We start from the raw sequence: 17327 nt of genomic DNA on the forward strand, positions 1-17327 counted from the left end.
TGCCACCGACAGTCCCCGCACTGTCCCCGCACTGTCACAGCGAGCCACTGACAGTGACCTGCACAGCCACCGCAGGGTCACCGCACTGTCCCCGCACCGCCACTGTCCCCGAACGGCTGAGCCGCTCACTGCCCCCGGCCGCGCAGGGACCCGGGGCCATCCCTCTGTCCCTCTGTCCCTCTGTCCGCCTGTCCCTCTGTCCCTCTGTCCTTCTATCCCCCTGTCCCTCTATCCCTCTAACCCCCGGTCCCTCTGTCCCCCTGTCCCTCTGTCCCCCTGTCTCTCTGTCCGCCTGTCACTCTATCCCCCGGTCCCTCTGTCCCTCGGTCCCTCTATCCCCCTGCATCTAAGTCCCTCTGTCCCTCTGTCCCCCTGTCCCTCCATCCCCCTGTCCCTCCATCCCCCTGTCCCCCTGTCCCCCTGTCCCCCTGTCTCTCCATCCCCCTGTCCCCCTGTCCCCCGGTCCCCCTGTCCCTCCATCCCCCTGTCCCCCTGTCCCCCTGTCCCCCTGTCCCCCTGTCCCCTGTCCCTCCATCCCTGTGTCCCTGTGTCCCTCCGCCTCCGGCGCGGCGGCTCGGGGGCTGAGCCCGCCCCGTGTGTCAGGCACGGCAGCAGCAGCAGCGCAGCTCCCGCGGCTCCGGGCACGATTGCCGCTGCTGCTGCTGCTGCTGCCGCCGGCAGCGGCTCCGCATGGGCAGTGCAGGGCTGCGCAGCAGCAGCAGCGGTGCCTCGGTGCCTCGGGCTGCCCGGACCGCGCCGGGGCTGCGCCTCTGCGGGACCATGACTGCTCCTGCCCGCCCTGCCCGCGCCTCTGCGGCCACTTGGCGGGTCCGGAGATGACTTTGAGCTGACTCGCCGAGGGACACAACCCCGGCTTGCTATGGAGGATGATTTTTAAGATGAATACCTACCTTGGTGATAAATCCAATACGTCAATAGCGGGATATTTCAAAGGCTCTGCGCTCAATTATGGCAATTTCTCCGCGAACAACTCCAACGAGACGGGAAGCAACCCGGATTCACCTGCCTTGGCCACCAGCAGGGCCATCGTTGTGGGGCTGATCCTCGGTGCCTTTATTCTCTTTGCCATCATAGGTAATATCCTGGTCATTCTCTCGGTGGCTTGCAACAGACATTTAAGAATCCCTACGAACTATTTCATCGTTAACCTGGCCATAGCAGACCTGCTGCTGAGTTTCACTGTCCTGCCCTTCTCTGCCACGCTGGAAGTGCTCGGCTACTGGGTTTTGGGGAGGATTTTCTGTGACATCTGGGCGGCGGTGGATGTGCTGTGCTGCACGGCGTCGATTTTGAGCCTGTGTGCCATTTCCATCGACAGGTACATCGGGGTGCGGTACTCGCTGCAGTACCCCACGCTGGTCACCAGGAGAAGGGCCATTTTCGCTCTCCTGGGGGTCTGGGTCCTGTCCATGGTGATTTCCATCGGGCCCCTGCTGGGCTGGAAGGAGCCGGCCCCGCAGGACGACCGGGAGTGCCGCATCACCGAGGAGCCTTTCTACGCTCTCTTCTCCTCCCTGGGCTCCTTTTACATCCCTCTCATCGTCATCCTCGTCATGTACTGCCGGGTCTACGTGGTGGCCAAAAGGACCACCAGGAACCTGGAAGCCGGGGTGATGAAGGAGATGTCTGACTCCAAGGAGCTGACCTTACGGATTCATTACAAGCACGAGGACACCTTGAACAACACCAAAGCCAAGGGTCACAATCCCAGGAACTCCTTAGCTTTCAAACTTCTAAAGTTCTCCAGAGAAAAGAAGGCGGCCAAGACGTTGGGAATTGTGGTTGGCATGTTCATCCTGTGCTGGCTGCCCTTCTTCATTGTCCTGCCACTGGGTGAGTTGGGAACCAGGGCGCTGCGAGGCAGGGCCGGGGTGGGTTTGGTGGATCCCACAGAAACACCACGGAAAGGGATCAGGTGGATGGGAAGGAGACAGTGGTGGGAGAGCTGCAGCGAGCAGAAAGGAAGGGAGTGAAGGAAAGGGAACTCCTGAAGCGCAAAGAGTCACGCTGGAACTTTGGGAAGTGTGCAGCTGCACAAAGCTGCTCACCTGGAGTCCCCAGGGCCCGTGTCACCCCAGGGGACATCACCTCCAGGGTTCATATCTGAAATCTCCCTTTGTGTTGTTGATTTGAATTGAATCAGGTGTCAGAAACCAAAATGTTTCATCCCAAACCCTAGATAAGACCACTGCAGTGGTATATATACCCAGCTTTGGCATATAACACAACAGGATTTGGGCATTTGAAGGTGCCCTGACTGAAAATGAGCTCAGTTAATTGAGAGGGGCAAAACTCCCCCGAGCTTTGGGAAGCTGAAAAGTTCTTGCTCTTAGTTCAAACATTACTGATCAAACCCCAAACCCAAAGCAGATCCCACAGATCCCCAAGGAAGGAGCTCACTGGGGTCAGTTCTTCATTCAGGTGTTTTGGACACTGCCATGGGAGCTTTTGGGAGTGACTTTGTTCACTTTCAACTTTAAAATACTGTTCAAGCATTGCCATAGCCTTAACACATTGCTCCGTGTCCCCAAAGCTGTGTGAAATGTGCCTGGTTTGTTTTTAATATTAGCACTACCTCTGAAGGGAAATATCTCAAGATATTCAATTACTGAGCTCTCAGAAATAACTGTCCAAAATTCATTTCTCTGAGACAATCTGGCAGCCTAATTATGGAAAGAGGTGGATAAAGAAAAGGGAGAAAAGGCCTTTATTAATGTTCTGTATTTGTGTTTACTTAGTTACCCAACCAAAACATTTCTGATTGAGTTGTAAGGGAGTATTTTTAGAGATGGTTGTACAAAACTGAAGCGAGTTCAGAGCCTGGACCTGGTGAAGTGCTGTAAAACTGTAATTTCTGTGTAATATCATTTAGAATCTTTACTCCTTCAGCTACTGCAGGGCAACTTTGTCATCTCTAGCTTATTATACTGAATTTGAAAATCTTTATGACACAAGACTTGCATAAAGGTCACGCTAAAGGATGTGAAAAAATCCAAACAGAAGGAAAACCGTGAGTAAAGTTCTCTTTGGCTACTGAAGTTTAAGTCCTCGTGTTGGCTCTTAAAGGAAGTTTATAACATAAAACAAGCAAAAATACCCAGAAATGTATTTCCACCATCTGTAGCAGTACTAGACTGTAGCAGGGTCACGACCCCCTGATAAAGCAGATTCCCTCCTGGATTTTGAATTACTGAAGGGGAAAAAGCAGCTGTGAACACAGCAGCTCCTGTGTGTGGGTGGCAGGAGGCAGGACTGACAGCCCTCACCCAGCGCAGATGTGGAGCAGTAAAAACACAGACACAGGCCAGGAGCAAAGGGAGACACCAACCAGTTCCCATAAAAGTGTCACTTTTCCCTTGGAGAAGTTATTTCATATCTCCTGGGCTGTCTGGGAGGTTTAGTGAGTGGCTCTTAAACCACCTGAGGGAGAACTTATTACTTGCCACGATGTGATTTTATCTCCCGTATAAATTGTGCCAAGGCAGAAGTGGGTGACGGGCTGGAGCCTCCAGCACAGCACCAGGGCTGGCACAGGGGCTGGGGACAGAATGGGGACAAATCCAGAGCTGGGGGATAAACCCAGTGTTGGGGAGAGAAATCCAGTGCTGGGGAAAAACCAGTGCTGGGGAACTAACCCAGAGCTGGGGACAAACCCAGAGCTGGGGAACAAACCCAGTGTTGGGGGACAAACCCAGTGTTGGGGGACAAATGCAGTGCTGGGGAAAAACCCAGTGCTGGGGAACTAACCCAGAGCTGGGGGATAAACCCAGAGCTGGGGATAAACCAAATCCTGGGGATAAACCCAGAGCTGGGGATAAACTCAGAGCTGGGGACAAACTCAGTAAAAGGGACAAACTCAGAGCTGAGGACCCCAGCCCACCCAGGCTGGCACTGTGACCACAAAACCCCCCAGTGTGGGGACAATTTGTCCCCCAGAGCTGCAGGGATGAGCTCTTGGCAGTGCCATAAAACTGCTGGAATCTCATTTCTGTCAGAAACCCTCTGGCTAAAAAGGGGGGACAGAAGGAATCTGTAGCATCCCAAATGCATTTCCACAGTGAGTTTTTTTCCCTTTGTTTTGCTGACTAGGAATAGGTTTATTCCTTATTCCTGACTTTTTCTTTTTAAATTTATGATCCAGCACTGTCCAACCCGCTGTATTTTTATCTCTGTGTATCAGAGCAGAGTCAATTGAGGATGTCAGGCATGACTCAAGCATTGCTCACTAGGACAGGTGAGAAAAGTCCTTTTCCTGACGTGCACAATGCAGCTGCTCTCAACTGCAGAAAGAATTCCTGAGGAGCTGTGAGCTGCACTCTTCACAGCAGGAATCTTTTGCTTTGTGTCTTGAAGACACAAAATTCAGTGAAATGCTGTTAAAACCCCTTTAAGGAGCACCCAGTGGTATGGAATCAGTTCCTGGGATAGGCAAACTACAGAATGCCAAAGGTGCTGATGTTTTCCAAGCTCCCCACTGGTTCCTGGGCTGTCCAGCTGAGACATCTCCTCTCCCTGCAAGGACAGGCTTCTTCCTCAGCTTCTCCCTCTCACACCTTCTGTTTGCCCCAGTAACCCAATTCACACCCTCACATCTGCATCCCTGCTATTTATGTTTCTATCTCTCTGCTCCCTGTTTCCCTCAGTAACTCCAGGACTCTGCAGGAGAGTGTTGGCAAAGCAGCTCTGGATTTGTGTGGATCCATCCACAAAGCGTTTGCCAAGCTGGCAAAATGTTATTTCTGCAGCCTCAGGTCTGAACAAATCTACTTGGATGGAGCAAAGTTTCCTTGGTATTCTCAGCAGTTCCATTTTTTTTCCCAGGCAAAATTATTCTTCTTCCAGTCTGGCATTTCAATTTATTCCACAGCTCTCCAGTTGATATTCCAGCCCAGGGTTATTCCATCAGGTGGCAGCTCTGCCCTGGGAACAGCTGTGGTGCTGAAAGCAGGCAGATTGCTTGGGAAAATGAAAAGAAATTTTATCAGTGCTTCCAGAGTGTTTTTCAAGCAAAAAATCCCAAGGAAAGCTCTGTATCCAGTGCAGATTGGAATTGCAGCCTTGGCACCACAGGCACTGAGCAGCATTAAATTCTCAGCACTGAATTTCCCCCAGTCAGTTCTGGAGCACTGAGCTGTGCTGCCTTCAGCACCTGGGGATGCAGAGCTGAGCTCAGAGGGAATCATGTGAGAAATTTGGGTTATTCCTGAATTGGATGTTCTTTCCAGACAGCAGTGGAGCTACAGAACATCCTGGCTGCACATTTAGAAAAGCTCCCTGCCTGTGCTAACAGTCACCCTGCCACTCAAAATTATTTGTGATTCAACATTAAAAAAAAAAAACAGAGACATTTGTGTCTTTGAGACAACTTCTTGGGTCATCAATTCAGTGACTCAGCTTTGAGGAGTAAATATCTTGGTTTTTTAAAATAAATGTTTCCTTTCATCCCTTTCATACAAATTCCTCCTTAGGCAGCAGGACTACATTAAATATTCATTGCTGATAAGTGAGGAGTGAAAGAGATTCTTTTTATTTAAAGGCTAGAGCCCTGCAGAACTAAGGCAACACTCATTAAAACTCCCTCCTTTAAACAATGGAGTGTCCAATTTTATGACAATACCTTTGCTCAAAAAATGAATACAAAATGAAGGATGGTGGAAGGAGAGCTTTAGTGTCACTCCTGTGAATTGAGATATCAGAGCAGACTTCCAATCTGCTCCCAGACATTCCCAGAGGGAAAACTCACCAGGCATTTCCCCAGGGCATTTCCCCAGCCTGCTGCAGAATTCCAGTGGAAATCAGAGCAGGATCCACTGCCCAGTTCAGAGCCTCATTCCCCCTGCTCCCCCAAATCCCGGGGGCCATCCACTGAAGCAAAATAAAACCCTTGGAACAGCAATGGGAGAAGGTCCCAAGAGCCCCAGGATGAAGCTACACCTGGTGGGATTATCTCTATGGATTAAGGTTTTGTTATCTCTCTGTAAGCAATAAAAAATAAAATACTCTGCACCTTGTAGGTCAGCCAACACATAATTACTCTTAAAATATAAAGCCATTTAAGTACAGAATGCAGATTTATTTTACATCAGGCCAACCTCTGAGAATGCCACCCTGGGCTCCTTGGTTTCCATGGGAAACTCTTCCAGGCTTTAGGTGTGGTGCTGTCAGTGCCTCGGGGCTCTGCCCTCTGCAGGGCTTTAGGTCTGGTTTATCTTCACCTCATTTGCCTCCTGCCCTCCCTGACCAGCCCAGCTCTCTGGAATTGATGACCTCGAGTTAATAGTTACAGAAATCAGATAAATGAAGGAGATGTGGCAATCTGGCGGGTCAATCCCTGGGCAAAGTTCAGTTGACAGGAGACAGCAGGAACTGGACAATTAAACATCCTGAGGGCATTCACTGACCAGCACAGAGTGTTTTGGCACGTGGGGAGAACCAGATTATTTGGGGATGATTCACTTTCCTACTGAAATAGCTTCTCTTAAACCCTGCTTTAAGCTTTGCTTTGCAAAGGGTATCAATTTCAGCCACTTACAGAGCTCTGGGGTTTAGGACAAAGTTGTTATCAAAGTCGGGGAAACTGCACAAATTCCTGAGTAATTCCTCTGTAGGCTTTGGATTTGTTTGTCAAAGGAACAAAGGGAAATCCTGCAGTGTCACAGAAACAAATGCACAAAGCAATGAAGAAAAAAAAAATACAGGGAAATCCACCAGTGGTGACTGCTCAGCCCCAGGGATGGCAGCAGCTCCTGTGTCAGGTGGTCAGGGAGATCCAAGGAAAAAATATCAGGACTGAGCCACTGGGCAGTGAGAGGAAATCTCACAACTCTTGAATCAAAGGCAGGAGGGGAGGGAGGATTTCAGAGAAGTGTTGCTTTCAGCAGGGCACTTGGAGGTGAGGCCCTGACACCAGAGGGGTTTGTGAACACGTGAGGAGCTGCTCAGGTTGGAGGGCACAGGAGCAGCCCTGAGGGAAGGGACACAGATCCAGGTGCTCCCAAAGCCCCTGAGGCCAGAGCTCAGGGTCTCAAGTGCTTTAGCTGAAATACTGCCAGCACCAAAGAGCCAGGAGGTTTTCCACACCTTTACTACAACAACTCTGCATGACCCAGTGCAAGATTTGGAGCAGCTTTGATGGGCTTCCAGGTGAGCCCTAGGAAAGCAATAACCATCCATCTCTGAGGGACAGAGAGAAACCTGCACTGGAAATTCATCCAGCACCTCTGCCACAGTGCTCAGCTCCATGCTGGAGCTATTTCCTCCCAGCCAGGGCCAAGACAGATTGGCTCAGCTGCCAGGCAGGAGCCAGGAGGAGAGAAATCACCAGGGCATGTTCAGCAATTGCAGATACTGAAGTACAATAAATGAAATGTCAGCAGGCTCAGATTAGCTTTTCTAGACTCCCTTAATCAGCTAATCCTTTGCAAAACAAGGATAATCTTGGCTCGTGTGCTGTCTAGTGGGGAGCTGCTGGAGTCTGTAACTCCTTTGGACCAAACAATAACAACAATAATGCCACGTTTGTGTGTCCCTGTGCACGGGCAGCTTCAGAGACTGCACAAGATCATGACCAAAACTGATCTTGGTTTTATCCTGTTTGTCTGAGGGCAGCACAGTTTAAACACAGGTGAGTTCTCTCCATGGTGGAAGTCACAAAGCTGGGCTGAGAGGTGATGCCCAGGGCAGTAATTCTGTGTTTAAATACAAGGCAATGTCCCTGCAGAAATCAAATGGAGCTGCTGTGCTCTGCAACTGCTTGTAATGCAAGGAGGTGTAGCAGCTCTGGGGTTTAGCAAAAGATCTCATGCCTATCTGTCCTCCTTGAAGTGCTGGTTTTATTTTGGCCACTCCAGATAAGTTTCTATTTTCAGAGCCTTTCAAAAGCTCCCAAATTGGAGTCATTGTGAATGAAGTTCATGCTGTTCTCATTGCAGTGATTTGTTCATCTGAAATATGAGGCATCTGCTAGAGATTGTCAGTCCTAGGACATAAATTCCTCACAACCAGGACACTTTTTGAGCTCTGAGCAGCCTGGCATGGTGGAAGGCGTCTCTGCCCATGGCAGGGAGTGGAACTGGATGAGCTTAAAGGTCCCTTTAAACCAAAACATTCCACGATTCCAGGAAATTCATAATGCACCTATCACCGCCCTGGAGAGTGACAACTGCCACACTTGGAACCCCATCAGATTCGTGTGCTACCCACTGTTACTTATAACTTATCCAGTTTTCCTTTCATTTCCCTTATTGAATTTGATTCTGCTTATTTTGGATGCTCTCCGTGTTTGTCGAGATCATTTTTCACTGTTTTCCAGCTGTTTTTCCTGTTATCCTAATCCTCCTCTCCAGCAGCCTGCAGTGCCTCCCAGCTTGACCAACCCTTGGTTTTCTAACCATCCTCTCCACTTCATCATCTACTGTTTGTAAACTTCTACTGTTTGGGGGCTTTTTTCTTCTATTAAATAAGTCCAGGGGAATGCAAACAAACCCTGGCTGCTGGAAGGGAAGAAATCAGGAGCTTTAGAAATCCAATTAGCTGTAAAACCTTGGCACGCTGGCTTGGCTGAGCCCGCGGTGAGGAGGGCTGCAGAAAGCTTGAACAAAAGGCAACCACATCCTTTCAGCACATTCTGAACTCCCAACAACTCTGCCCAGGGGCAGATCATTGCTCCTGCAGGGAGGATTTGACTGCCTGGGCACACAGTGGATGTAACTCGAGTTGTGGCTGCTGCAGGAATCACACGGAGGTTCCCAGCCTGGAAAGTCTTGTGGTGGTCACAGCACAGGTCAGATCAGATCAATCACTTTTCCCAGGGCAAAGTTCCCTCATAAAGCAGATTCCTTGCACAGCAAGGCTCGTTTCTGCACAAGCTGACTCGTGGGGGACAGATGGAGATGGGGGTTGTTGTTGGGGAAGTTTCCTGTTTTCCCAGTCTCAGAACTCAGCTGTTATCATTTGGTGTTTTGCCACATTTTCCCTCACCAGAGTGATCTTTAAAATCTTAGAATTTTCTCTTGAACAGCTCAGGTTTAACTCAAGCAGCATGGCTCCAGTTTGCACAAAAATGGAATTTCTGAAAGAAGAATGGCCCTTGGGTTGCCTTTACCTGGCTCTGAACATCCAATCACTAATGACCAATTCCCTCTTTCTATTTTACGGTGTGCAAACAAGGAGGTTTTGAAACACTTCGTTTTCCACCTGTTATCAATAGGGAGAAGGAGTTTCATGGTTTGTGGCTCTTTAATCTTCAAACCATGACAAAGGCCTGCACTGGAGCTCCCAGCTGGAATATCCAGTGGCACCCAGCAAAGCCCTCTGTTGTACCATTGCAATAAATCCAGATGTTGTGTCTCTCCAGGAAACTGGAAAGGAACTCAACACAGTCCTCCTCCCCAGGTGTGTTCTCATGTCAGCAAAACTGGATTAGAAGATGCTGAAATGCAATTCCTTTGGAAGGCACAGAAAACAGCACCTGACAGCCCCAAATTCATCCCGAGTGACTTGTCCTTAAATCCAGGGAATTCACAGTACTCCTCCCCAATTATTATTTAATCTAGGCAGCAACTTCTGAGCAGAACTGATCATTCTATGAGTAATTTATTATACTTAATTGATATCAAACCCAGAATGCATTAAAAAGGAAGGTTTAATTAAAACCTCCTTCACTCCAGTGAAGAGTTTTCCTTAATTAAGAGTAAAACAATAAAGCCATTCCAGAAGATCATCCTGCTGCCCACACTGATATTTTAAGGACTCTTCCCAGGTCCACTAAAGTCCTTCTGAGCCTTTTCAAAGGGTTTCAAGGCCTTTCCCTGACTCCAGTGGCCTCAGAATTTTAATAGCTCAGTGATGCTCTGCCTCCATATTCCGCAAAATACGTGAGGAGAATTAATGTGGCAAATTGTTTCCCACAGTGTTCCCTAATTTCATCGAGGAGACTTGACTGACTTTTTCTGTAATAAAGCATCCATTATAAAGAACCAGTCAGAGCCTAAATGAAATTAGTTCTTCCTAAACAAAATACTTCTTGCTTCCTTTTTATGGTACTGGTTCTTGCTCAGTGTATCTCCAAGCTCAACAGCTCCATCAAGCCTGGGGACTGTGGGCAAAAACTGATCCCTCCAAACTGGTCCAGCTGAATCTCTGAAATATTTCCTGTCCTCCCTTTGTGCTCTGCAAAAATCTCGTTGGTGTCAGTGGTGCAGTGAGAGGGAGCTTGTGGTGCTGTGATTAATAAATCACAGGGTTAATGAGCAGAAAATACACATCCCTTGGAGTGTGGCTGTTAAACATGGAACGCCAGGAGAGCAATCACTTGGAGTGGGGAAATCCCTCTGGCCACCCCACAGTGAATAAATCACTGAGGAGAAAACCAACATGCAAATTTTCCAGGCATTTAAAAGAGCCATTTCAATCAGCACAGGGCAGGATTGAAGCTCTTTATCAGGCTGCAGTGGGGAAGTGGTTGGAGATTAGAGCAGGAGATATCAGTCTGGTGTTCCAGTGTGGCCAGCAGGCTTTGCTGGAGCATTTTATCAAGGTATCAAAACAAGCCCCACTTGTTTGCTCCTGACAGGTTAATGCAGCTAAATAAAAGGTATTGTAGTGAATAAAAAAAATAATAATAAAGATCAGCATTTAGTTACAATGATGGAAAGGTTTTGAAACTGAGAAATTCAGGAGTAAGTTCTCGTGTGATAGAGATGAAAGAAGCACAGCTGGTTTCTCTGCATTGCTTCCCAGTTTTTGTCTCTAGATTTTCACTCATTTTATCTGGCCTGTAAAATTCCTTATCTATTTATTTGATTTATTTATAGCTTTTTCTCTGCCCACATTTAACAGGAATATTTAACTAGAAATATTTAAATTTGCCAGAGGAATGTCCTATAGATTTTCAGCTGTTGCAGTATCAGAGAAAGGCAGATCTTACAATCCACCACTGTGGATCAAATCTACACCAAAGAAAAAATAGAGACTCCTGAGTCACTTCCATGAGATTTGCTGGGCTTTAGGAGCTCAAAATCATTTCTATTTTAAAGGCATTCCAGAAAACAATTTAAGAAATTTAAATTTACATGATGGTGCTTTGCAGTTGTTCTGTAAAGCCACAGAGCTTCTCTTTTCCCCAAACTGAAGGAAAATATTAGCACTTATCACTTACAAAATAAACCCTGCAAAGGTTCTGCAGCTGAGCACAGGGAAGATTTGGTAGCATCCTCCTCACCTTGGCTGCAGTGATAAACTTGGATCAGCTTTTCCTAAAGCTCTATAGGAATGTAATGAATGACAGGAATTGTCACTGAATCTTTCACCCAGACATTCAGGAGACACAGTTTGGGGAGCTGCATTGACTCGGGGTGTGCTGGAAATTTTTCAAATGCATTTCATGGTTTCTCTGATGTTGGACACGTTGTGCTCTGTAATTCCTGCAGCATCCATCAGGACAGAGGCAGGACCTGCAGGATCTGCAGGATCTGCAGCAGCTGCACAGAAAAGGCTCTGGCCAAACCCCACAGATCAGTGCCAGGAGCACAGCCCTGAGGGACAGGGGCTCACCTTACAGGAGTCCTGCAAAATCCTAAAGTGCAGGAGTCAGGAAATCTCTTTAAACTCTGCATTTAACCCTGAGTTCCTCAGCTCCAGGGCAGAGCCAGAGCTGGCACCATTCCCAGGTTGTGCCAGGATAAAATCTGGGATCTGGAGCCACAGGAGCCTGGTGCAGGGAGTGCAGCCCAGCCCTGGCCCCATTCCCAGGTTGTGCCAGGATAAAATCTGGGATCTGGAGCCACAGGAGCCTGGTGCAGGGAGTGCAGGCCAGCCCTGGCCCCACACACGCTGTACTGGCTGTGCTGGCACCCCCGAGCTGTCACCCAGGAGCAGAGGAAATGCTCTTGTGTAGTTTGGAGGCCCCAGGCACGACCTCTGCGTTGCTGCGAGATGGGAACGGTGCCCAGAATCACATCCCGCCCCTCCACGGCCTCCTGACAGCCACCACTGACTCAGCTGCTCCCACAGCCCAGGAAATCCAAAACCATTCCGGAGGAAAAGGTGCTTTCCCAGCCAGGCTGGGGTGTCACCTTCCATTTGAATGGCTCTGCAAATCCAGCTCCAGTCCCTGGCAGAGGAATTCTCTCTTGGCTCCCCACTCCGTGATCACTTGAGGTGTTTTCCCAGATGGATAACAGATCCAGCTCTGTTTGCCGTAAAAATCTCACACCTTCTTTTCTCCAGCCCCTTTTGCTAAATTTAGTTGATCCATTACCACTGAAAGTACAGGAAGTGGATTCCCCAGTGTGAGCTTTTCATCAGGGCAGCCTCGTCAGGGAAATTGTCTGGTAGTGAGGGGAAGGGGAAGTGTCCTCAGAATAACCTCTTGGTTTGGGTTACACCACTTTTATGAATGCCTGAGCCATGGGAAGTTCCCCAATTCAGTTCTGGTTTCAGGAGGTTGGTACTCTCACAATAATCTGGATAAATGGAGGGGCGCTCAGGAGCTACCAGAGGCGTTTCAGGAGTTGTAAGGTGTAAGGAAATGCTCTTTTTGAGGGGCCTGGGAACACTTTTCTTTTAATAGGACCTTTGAAGGATCTCTGAAGAAGGCACAGCCTTACTCATTGTGTGCCTCATGCAACAGCCTGGACAAGGGAGGTTTGATCTATCCCTGGGATCAGGAGCTGCTCCTGCAGCAGGTGTGGACCTATAAACACAAGGACTGCTTCTTACTTCTTAATCCTCTATCAATGATGTGCTCCTTTAGTCTTCAGATGGGAAACATTACCTTATTAGCTTTCAAAAATAACATTTTAGTTCCAGAAGACCAAAAGTGAAAGCAACACTCATGAAAGAGTTTTAAAACACAGATTCTGGCAGTGATCTGATGAACATGTTCCCTTCCTAAAGGCAGACAAACCCCTTATCTCAGACATTCTCTGCTTGTTTCCCCTGGACAGGTTCCCTGTTTTCGGCTCTGAAGCCTCCTGAAACGATCTTCAAGGTGATTTTTTGGCTTGGCTACTTCAACAGCTGCTTGAACCCCATCATCTACCCGTGCTCCAGCAAGGAGTTCAAGAGGGCCTTCATCCAGATCCTGAGATGCCAGTGCCACCGGCGCAAGCAGCTGGGCTGGTGGCCCTACAGCTACAGAAACTGGAACCGCTGCTCCTTGGAGCACGCCAGGAGAGATTCCCTGGAAGACAGCGGCAGCTTCCTGAGCAGCAGCCAGAGGACTTTATCCTCGGCATCGCCCAGCCCCGGCTACGTGAGCAGGATCAGCCAGCCGCAGCTGGAGCTGTGCACGCTGCACGAGTGCAGGAACTGCAGCTCCCTGCTCAGCCCGGCCCGGGAGGGCAGCGGGCAGCACGGGCACTGCCAGTTCTTCACCTTCCAGCTGCTGCCCGAGCGCAACGGGCACGGCCCCGGCCGCGGGGATGAGCCCACGGGCACGGCCTGAAGGGCAGCGCTTCCGCACGGCGGGTCTCACCTGGAACGGGCGGGTCCCCGCTGGAACGGGCGGGTCTCCCCTGGAACGGGCGGGTCTCCGCTGGAACGGGCGGGTCTCACCTGGAACGGGTGGGTCCCCGCTGGAACGGGCGGGTCTCCGCTGGAACGGGCGGGTCTCACCTGGAACGGGCGGGTCTCCGCTGGAACGGGCGGGTCTCCCCTGGAACGGGCGGGTCCCCGCTGGAACGGGCGGGTCTCACCTGGAACGGGCGGGTCTCCGCTGGAACGGGCGGGTCTCCCCTGGAACGGGCGGGTCCCCGCTGGAACGGGCGGGTCTCACCTGGAACGGGCGGGTCCCCGCTGGAACGGGCGGGTCTCCGCTGGAATGGGCGGGTCTCACCTGGAACGGGCGGGTCTCCCCTGGAATGGGCGGGTCTCACCTGGAACGGGCGGGTCTCATCTGGAACGGGCGGGTCCCCGCTGGAACGGGCGGGTCTCCGCTGGAACGGGCGGGTCTCACCTGGAACGGGTGGGTCTCACCTGGAACGGGCGGGTCTCCGCTGGAACGGGCGGGTCCCCGCTGGAACGGGCGGGTCTCACCTGGAACGGGCGGGTCCCCGCTGGAACGGGCGGGTCTCCGCTGGAACGGGCGGGTCTCCCCTGGAACGGGCGGGTCCCCGCTGGAACGGGCGGGTCCCCGCTGGAACGGGCGGGTCTCACCTGGAACGGGCGGGTCTCCGCTGGAACGGGTGGGTCCCCGCTGGAACGGGCGGGTCCCCGCTGGAACGGGCGGGTCTCCCCTGGAACGGGCGGGTCTCACCTGGAACGGGCGGGTCCCCGCTGGAACGGGCGGGTCTCACCTGGAACGGGCGAGTCTCCGCTGGAACGGGCGGGTCTCACCTGGAACGGGCGGGTCTCCGCTGGAACGGGCGGGTCCCTGCTGGAACGGGCGGGTCTCACCTGGAACGGGCGGGTCCCCGCTGGAACGGGCGGGTCTCCGCGGCTCCGCACCCTCCGGACACTGCCCTGCCTCCCGCCGGGCCGGGCAGGGATGGAGCCCAGCGCGGCTCCGCAGCAGGGCTCGGGAAGGGAGCCACAGGAGGCTCCGTGTCACTGCAGGGACCAGATCGGGACTGCGGTATGCCCGGTTAATTCCAGAGAAACTACTGAAGAGTGAGCAGAGGGCAGGGAGGGCTGCACACCCCGGGGAAGGGCACAAGGGACTCCTCAGGTGTCCTGGGAGAGCTGAACACACACACAGACACAGCCGTAGGGAGAGACGGTGAAACGGGGTGGGCACGGGGTGGGGAGTGCCCGGCTGGGCCAGGGTGGGGAGGGATGGAGGGATGGAGGGATGGAGGGATGGAGGGATGGATGGATGGATGGATGGATGGATGGAGGGATGGAGGGATGGATGGAGGGATGGATGGAGGGATGGATGGAGGGATGGATGGATGGATGGATGGATGGAGGGAGGGAGGGATGGATGGATGATGGATGGAGGGATGGATGATGGATGGAGCAATGAGGAATGCACTGAGGTCATTCCTCTCCAGGTTGTCCCTGGCTCTGCCCACAATTCCCAACTGTTCCGTACATCGCTGTACACTCGCACTTTAGAGATGGAAAACAATGATTAAAGTAATTTCTCAACAACTGAAACATCTGTTTCTGTCACTGTAGAGCTGGAATTCAGCCAAGATCCCCCATCAGGATTCTCACCACAAAATCAACACTCATGGCCACTGAATTTGCCGTTGTGCCTCCTGGGATGCAGTTGCTCCCCTCATCACCAATGTAACTCTTCCATCAGGAATTAGTTAAAGAAGTTCCTTCACCAGGCTCTCTTAGAAAGTTTGAACATTCCAGCAGTGATAAGAGCTCAGAATCTCCATTTCAGCACTGCAGTCAGTGTCCTGCAGACATCCAGGCTACCAGAGGATCTGATTTCTGAAAGCAACCCTCCTAAATCACTCCAAATCCCTCCCAAAACAGGAGTGACCACTGGAGAGCCAAACCCCAGCCCTCGGATCCTTGAGCACTCTTTGGGAACAGCTTTGCAGGTTTAGAGGCTTTTCCTTTGCCTCTCAGATAAGAGGAGTCAAACACCAGCTTCACCTCCAGTCACAGCCTCGACACAGATACAGGCAATAAAAAATCTATAAAATGGGAAAAAACTCCACATGGCTCTGAAGGAGGGACTGCAGAGATTACAGAGGAGAAAGTCTGATACGCCACCTTAAAATACAAAACTTTTGCAAGGTCACTTGACTTGTCCAGATGAGATTTATTCTGAACATCTTCAATTTTCCCACTGGAACTTTTACAACCTATAGCAGGCAAAGCCAGCCCAAAGGAGGCTGTACAAATCACCCCCTTCCTTATGTTAGTCCTCCATTTGATGTAATATTTTCCTTTAAAGGAAAAACCTTTTTGGGCCAGGGCACGATGATGAGGCCTTGTGGGACAAGCCCATTTTTTATTACAGCCCAAATGAATGTGCCAGGCAGGACATGCAGTGGCAGGGGCACACAGTGGTGTCTTTTTTACGCTCATGCACAGACTTTGTGATGAACCCACTCTGTGGGCAAACACATTCACCTCTCAGTTTGAATTGCTGCCATTTAGCACCAAAGGTGTTCCTAAAACACTGAATTTCCCCAGGTAAAGCTGCTGTGTGGAGCTTCATCCCTGAGGAGGGGCTGGTCCAGAGGCACTCAGCACAGAGGCACAGCTGGAATGGCTCAGGGAGTTCTGCCACAGCCCAGCTGGACAGAAATTAAACCCATTAGGCTTCAGTGCACTCAGCTTTTACAAAAGTGCTGCTTATTTGTGAGAAGAGTTATGGTAAAATCAATCCAGCTGAACGAGGCTGAAGCTGGAGAGCATCCTGCATCCTTTGCTCTTTGGAAATGCAGCTTCCCATTATCTTTACAAATGTGATGAGGAGAGAACATTGGTATTACAAAGTACAGTTCCAGTCTGGGAAATGTCAAAAAAAAAAAGCAACTTTCTATTCAGCAGCTGAGCTCTGTGCTCTCAGTCTGTGTGCTTGACTTTCACCTCAGACAAATGAGCAGAAAATTGCCCGGCACAGGAGATAATCACAGCAGTTATGGGATGGAATTATTGCCGTGCTCACGTCCAGTGTTCTTCATCCCACACACCAACCAGCTCATCCCCAGGGCAAAACAGCAGATTCTGGTTTGGTTCACACACAAAAGGGTTGCTCACCTTCCTCCCAGCTCCTCTCTGGCTCACACATTGCAGAGGGCAGGACCTGGAGCACAGGGATGGTGACCCACAGACACCACCTGCACCTGGGGAGGTCAGAAAGAAACACCTCAGAACGTGGACACACAGAAAATATGGACACACAGAATGTGGACATACATAGAATATGGACACACATAGAATATGGACACACAGAAAATGGACACACACAGAAAATATGGACACACACAAGAAATATGGACACACAGAATGTGGACACACAGAAAATATGGACACACAGAAAATATGGACACACAGAATATAGACACACAGAAAATGGACACACACAGAAAATATGGACACACACAAAGAATATAGACACACAGAAAATATGGACACACAGAAAATATGGACACACAGAATATGGACACACAGAAAATATGGACACATACAGAAAATATGGACACACACAGAATATGGACACACAGAATATGGACACACACAGAAAATATGGACACACAGAAAATATGGACACACAGAAAATATGGACACACAGAATGTGGACATACATAGAATATGGACACACATAGAATATGGACACACAGAAAATATGGACACACAGAAAATATGGACACACACAGAAAATATGGACACAC

At 50.3% G+C, this 17327-nt stretch overlaps 1 protein-coding gene across 1 annotated transcript; it reads left to right on the plus strand.

Annotated features, from left to right (window-relative positions):
• The first annotated feature begins 761 nt into the window (after window positions 1-761).
• Window positions 762-13468, plus strand: ADRA1B (adrenoceptor alpha 1B). The gene is made up of 2 exons (XM_066329569.1): window positions 762-1854; window positions 12969-13468. The coding sequence occupies exons 1-2, from the start codon at window positions 888-890 to the stop codon at window positions 13466-13468; spliced, it is 1467 nt and encodes a 488-aa protein (XP_066185666.1). The 5' UTR covers window positions 762-887.
• Window positions 13469-17327: the final 3859 nt, after the last annotated feature.

The sequence above is a fragment of the Sylvia atricapilla genome, chromosome 14, assembly GCF_009819655.1.
Source record: "Sylvia atricapilla isolate bSylAtr1 chromosome 14, bSylAtr1.pri, whole genome shotgun sequence".
Taxonomy (NCBI): Eukaryota; Metazoa; Chordata; class Aves; order Passeriformes; family Sylviidae; genus Sylvia; species Sylvia atricapilla.

Bases quoted from the DNA above. Each gene is read 5' to 3' on its own strand.
- ADRA1B (XM_066329569.1), top strand. From the start codon at position 888: ATGATTTTTAAGATGAATACCTACCTTGGTGATAAATCCAATACGTCA. The intron at 1,855-12,968 runs GTGAGTTGGGAA...TCCCCTGGACAG, and splicing joins CTTCATTGTCCTGCCACTGG to GTTCCCTGTTTTCGGCTCTG.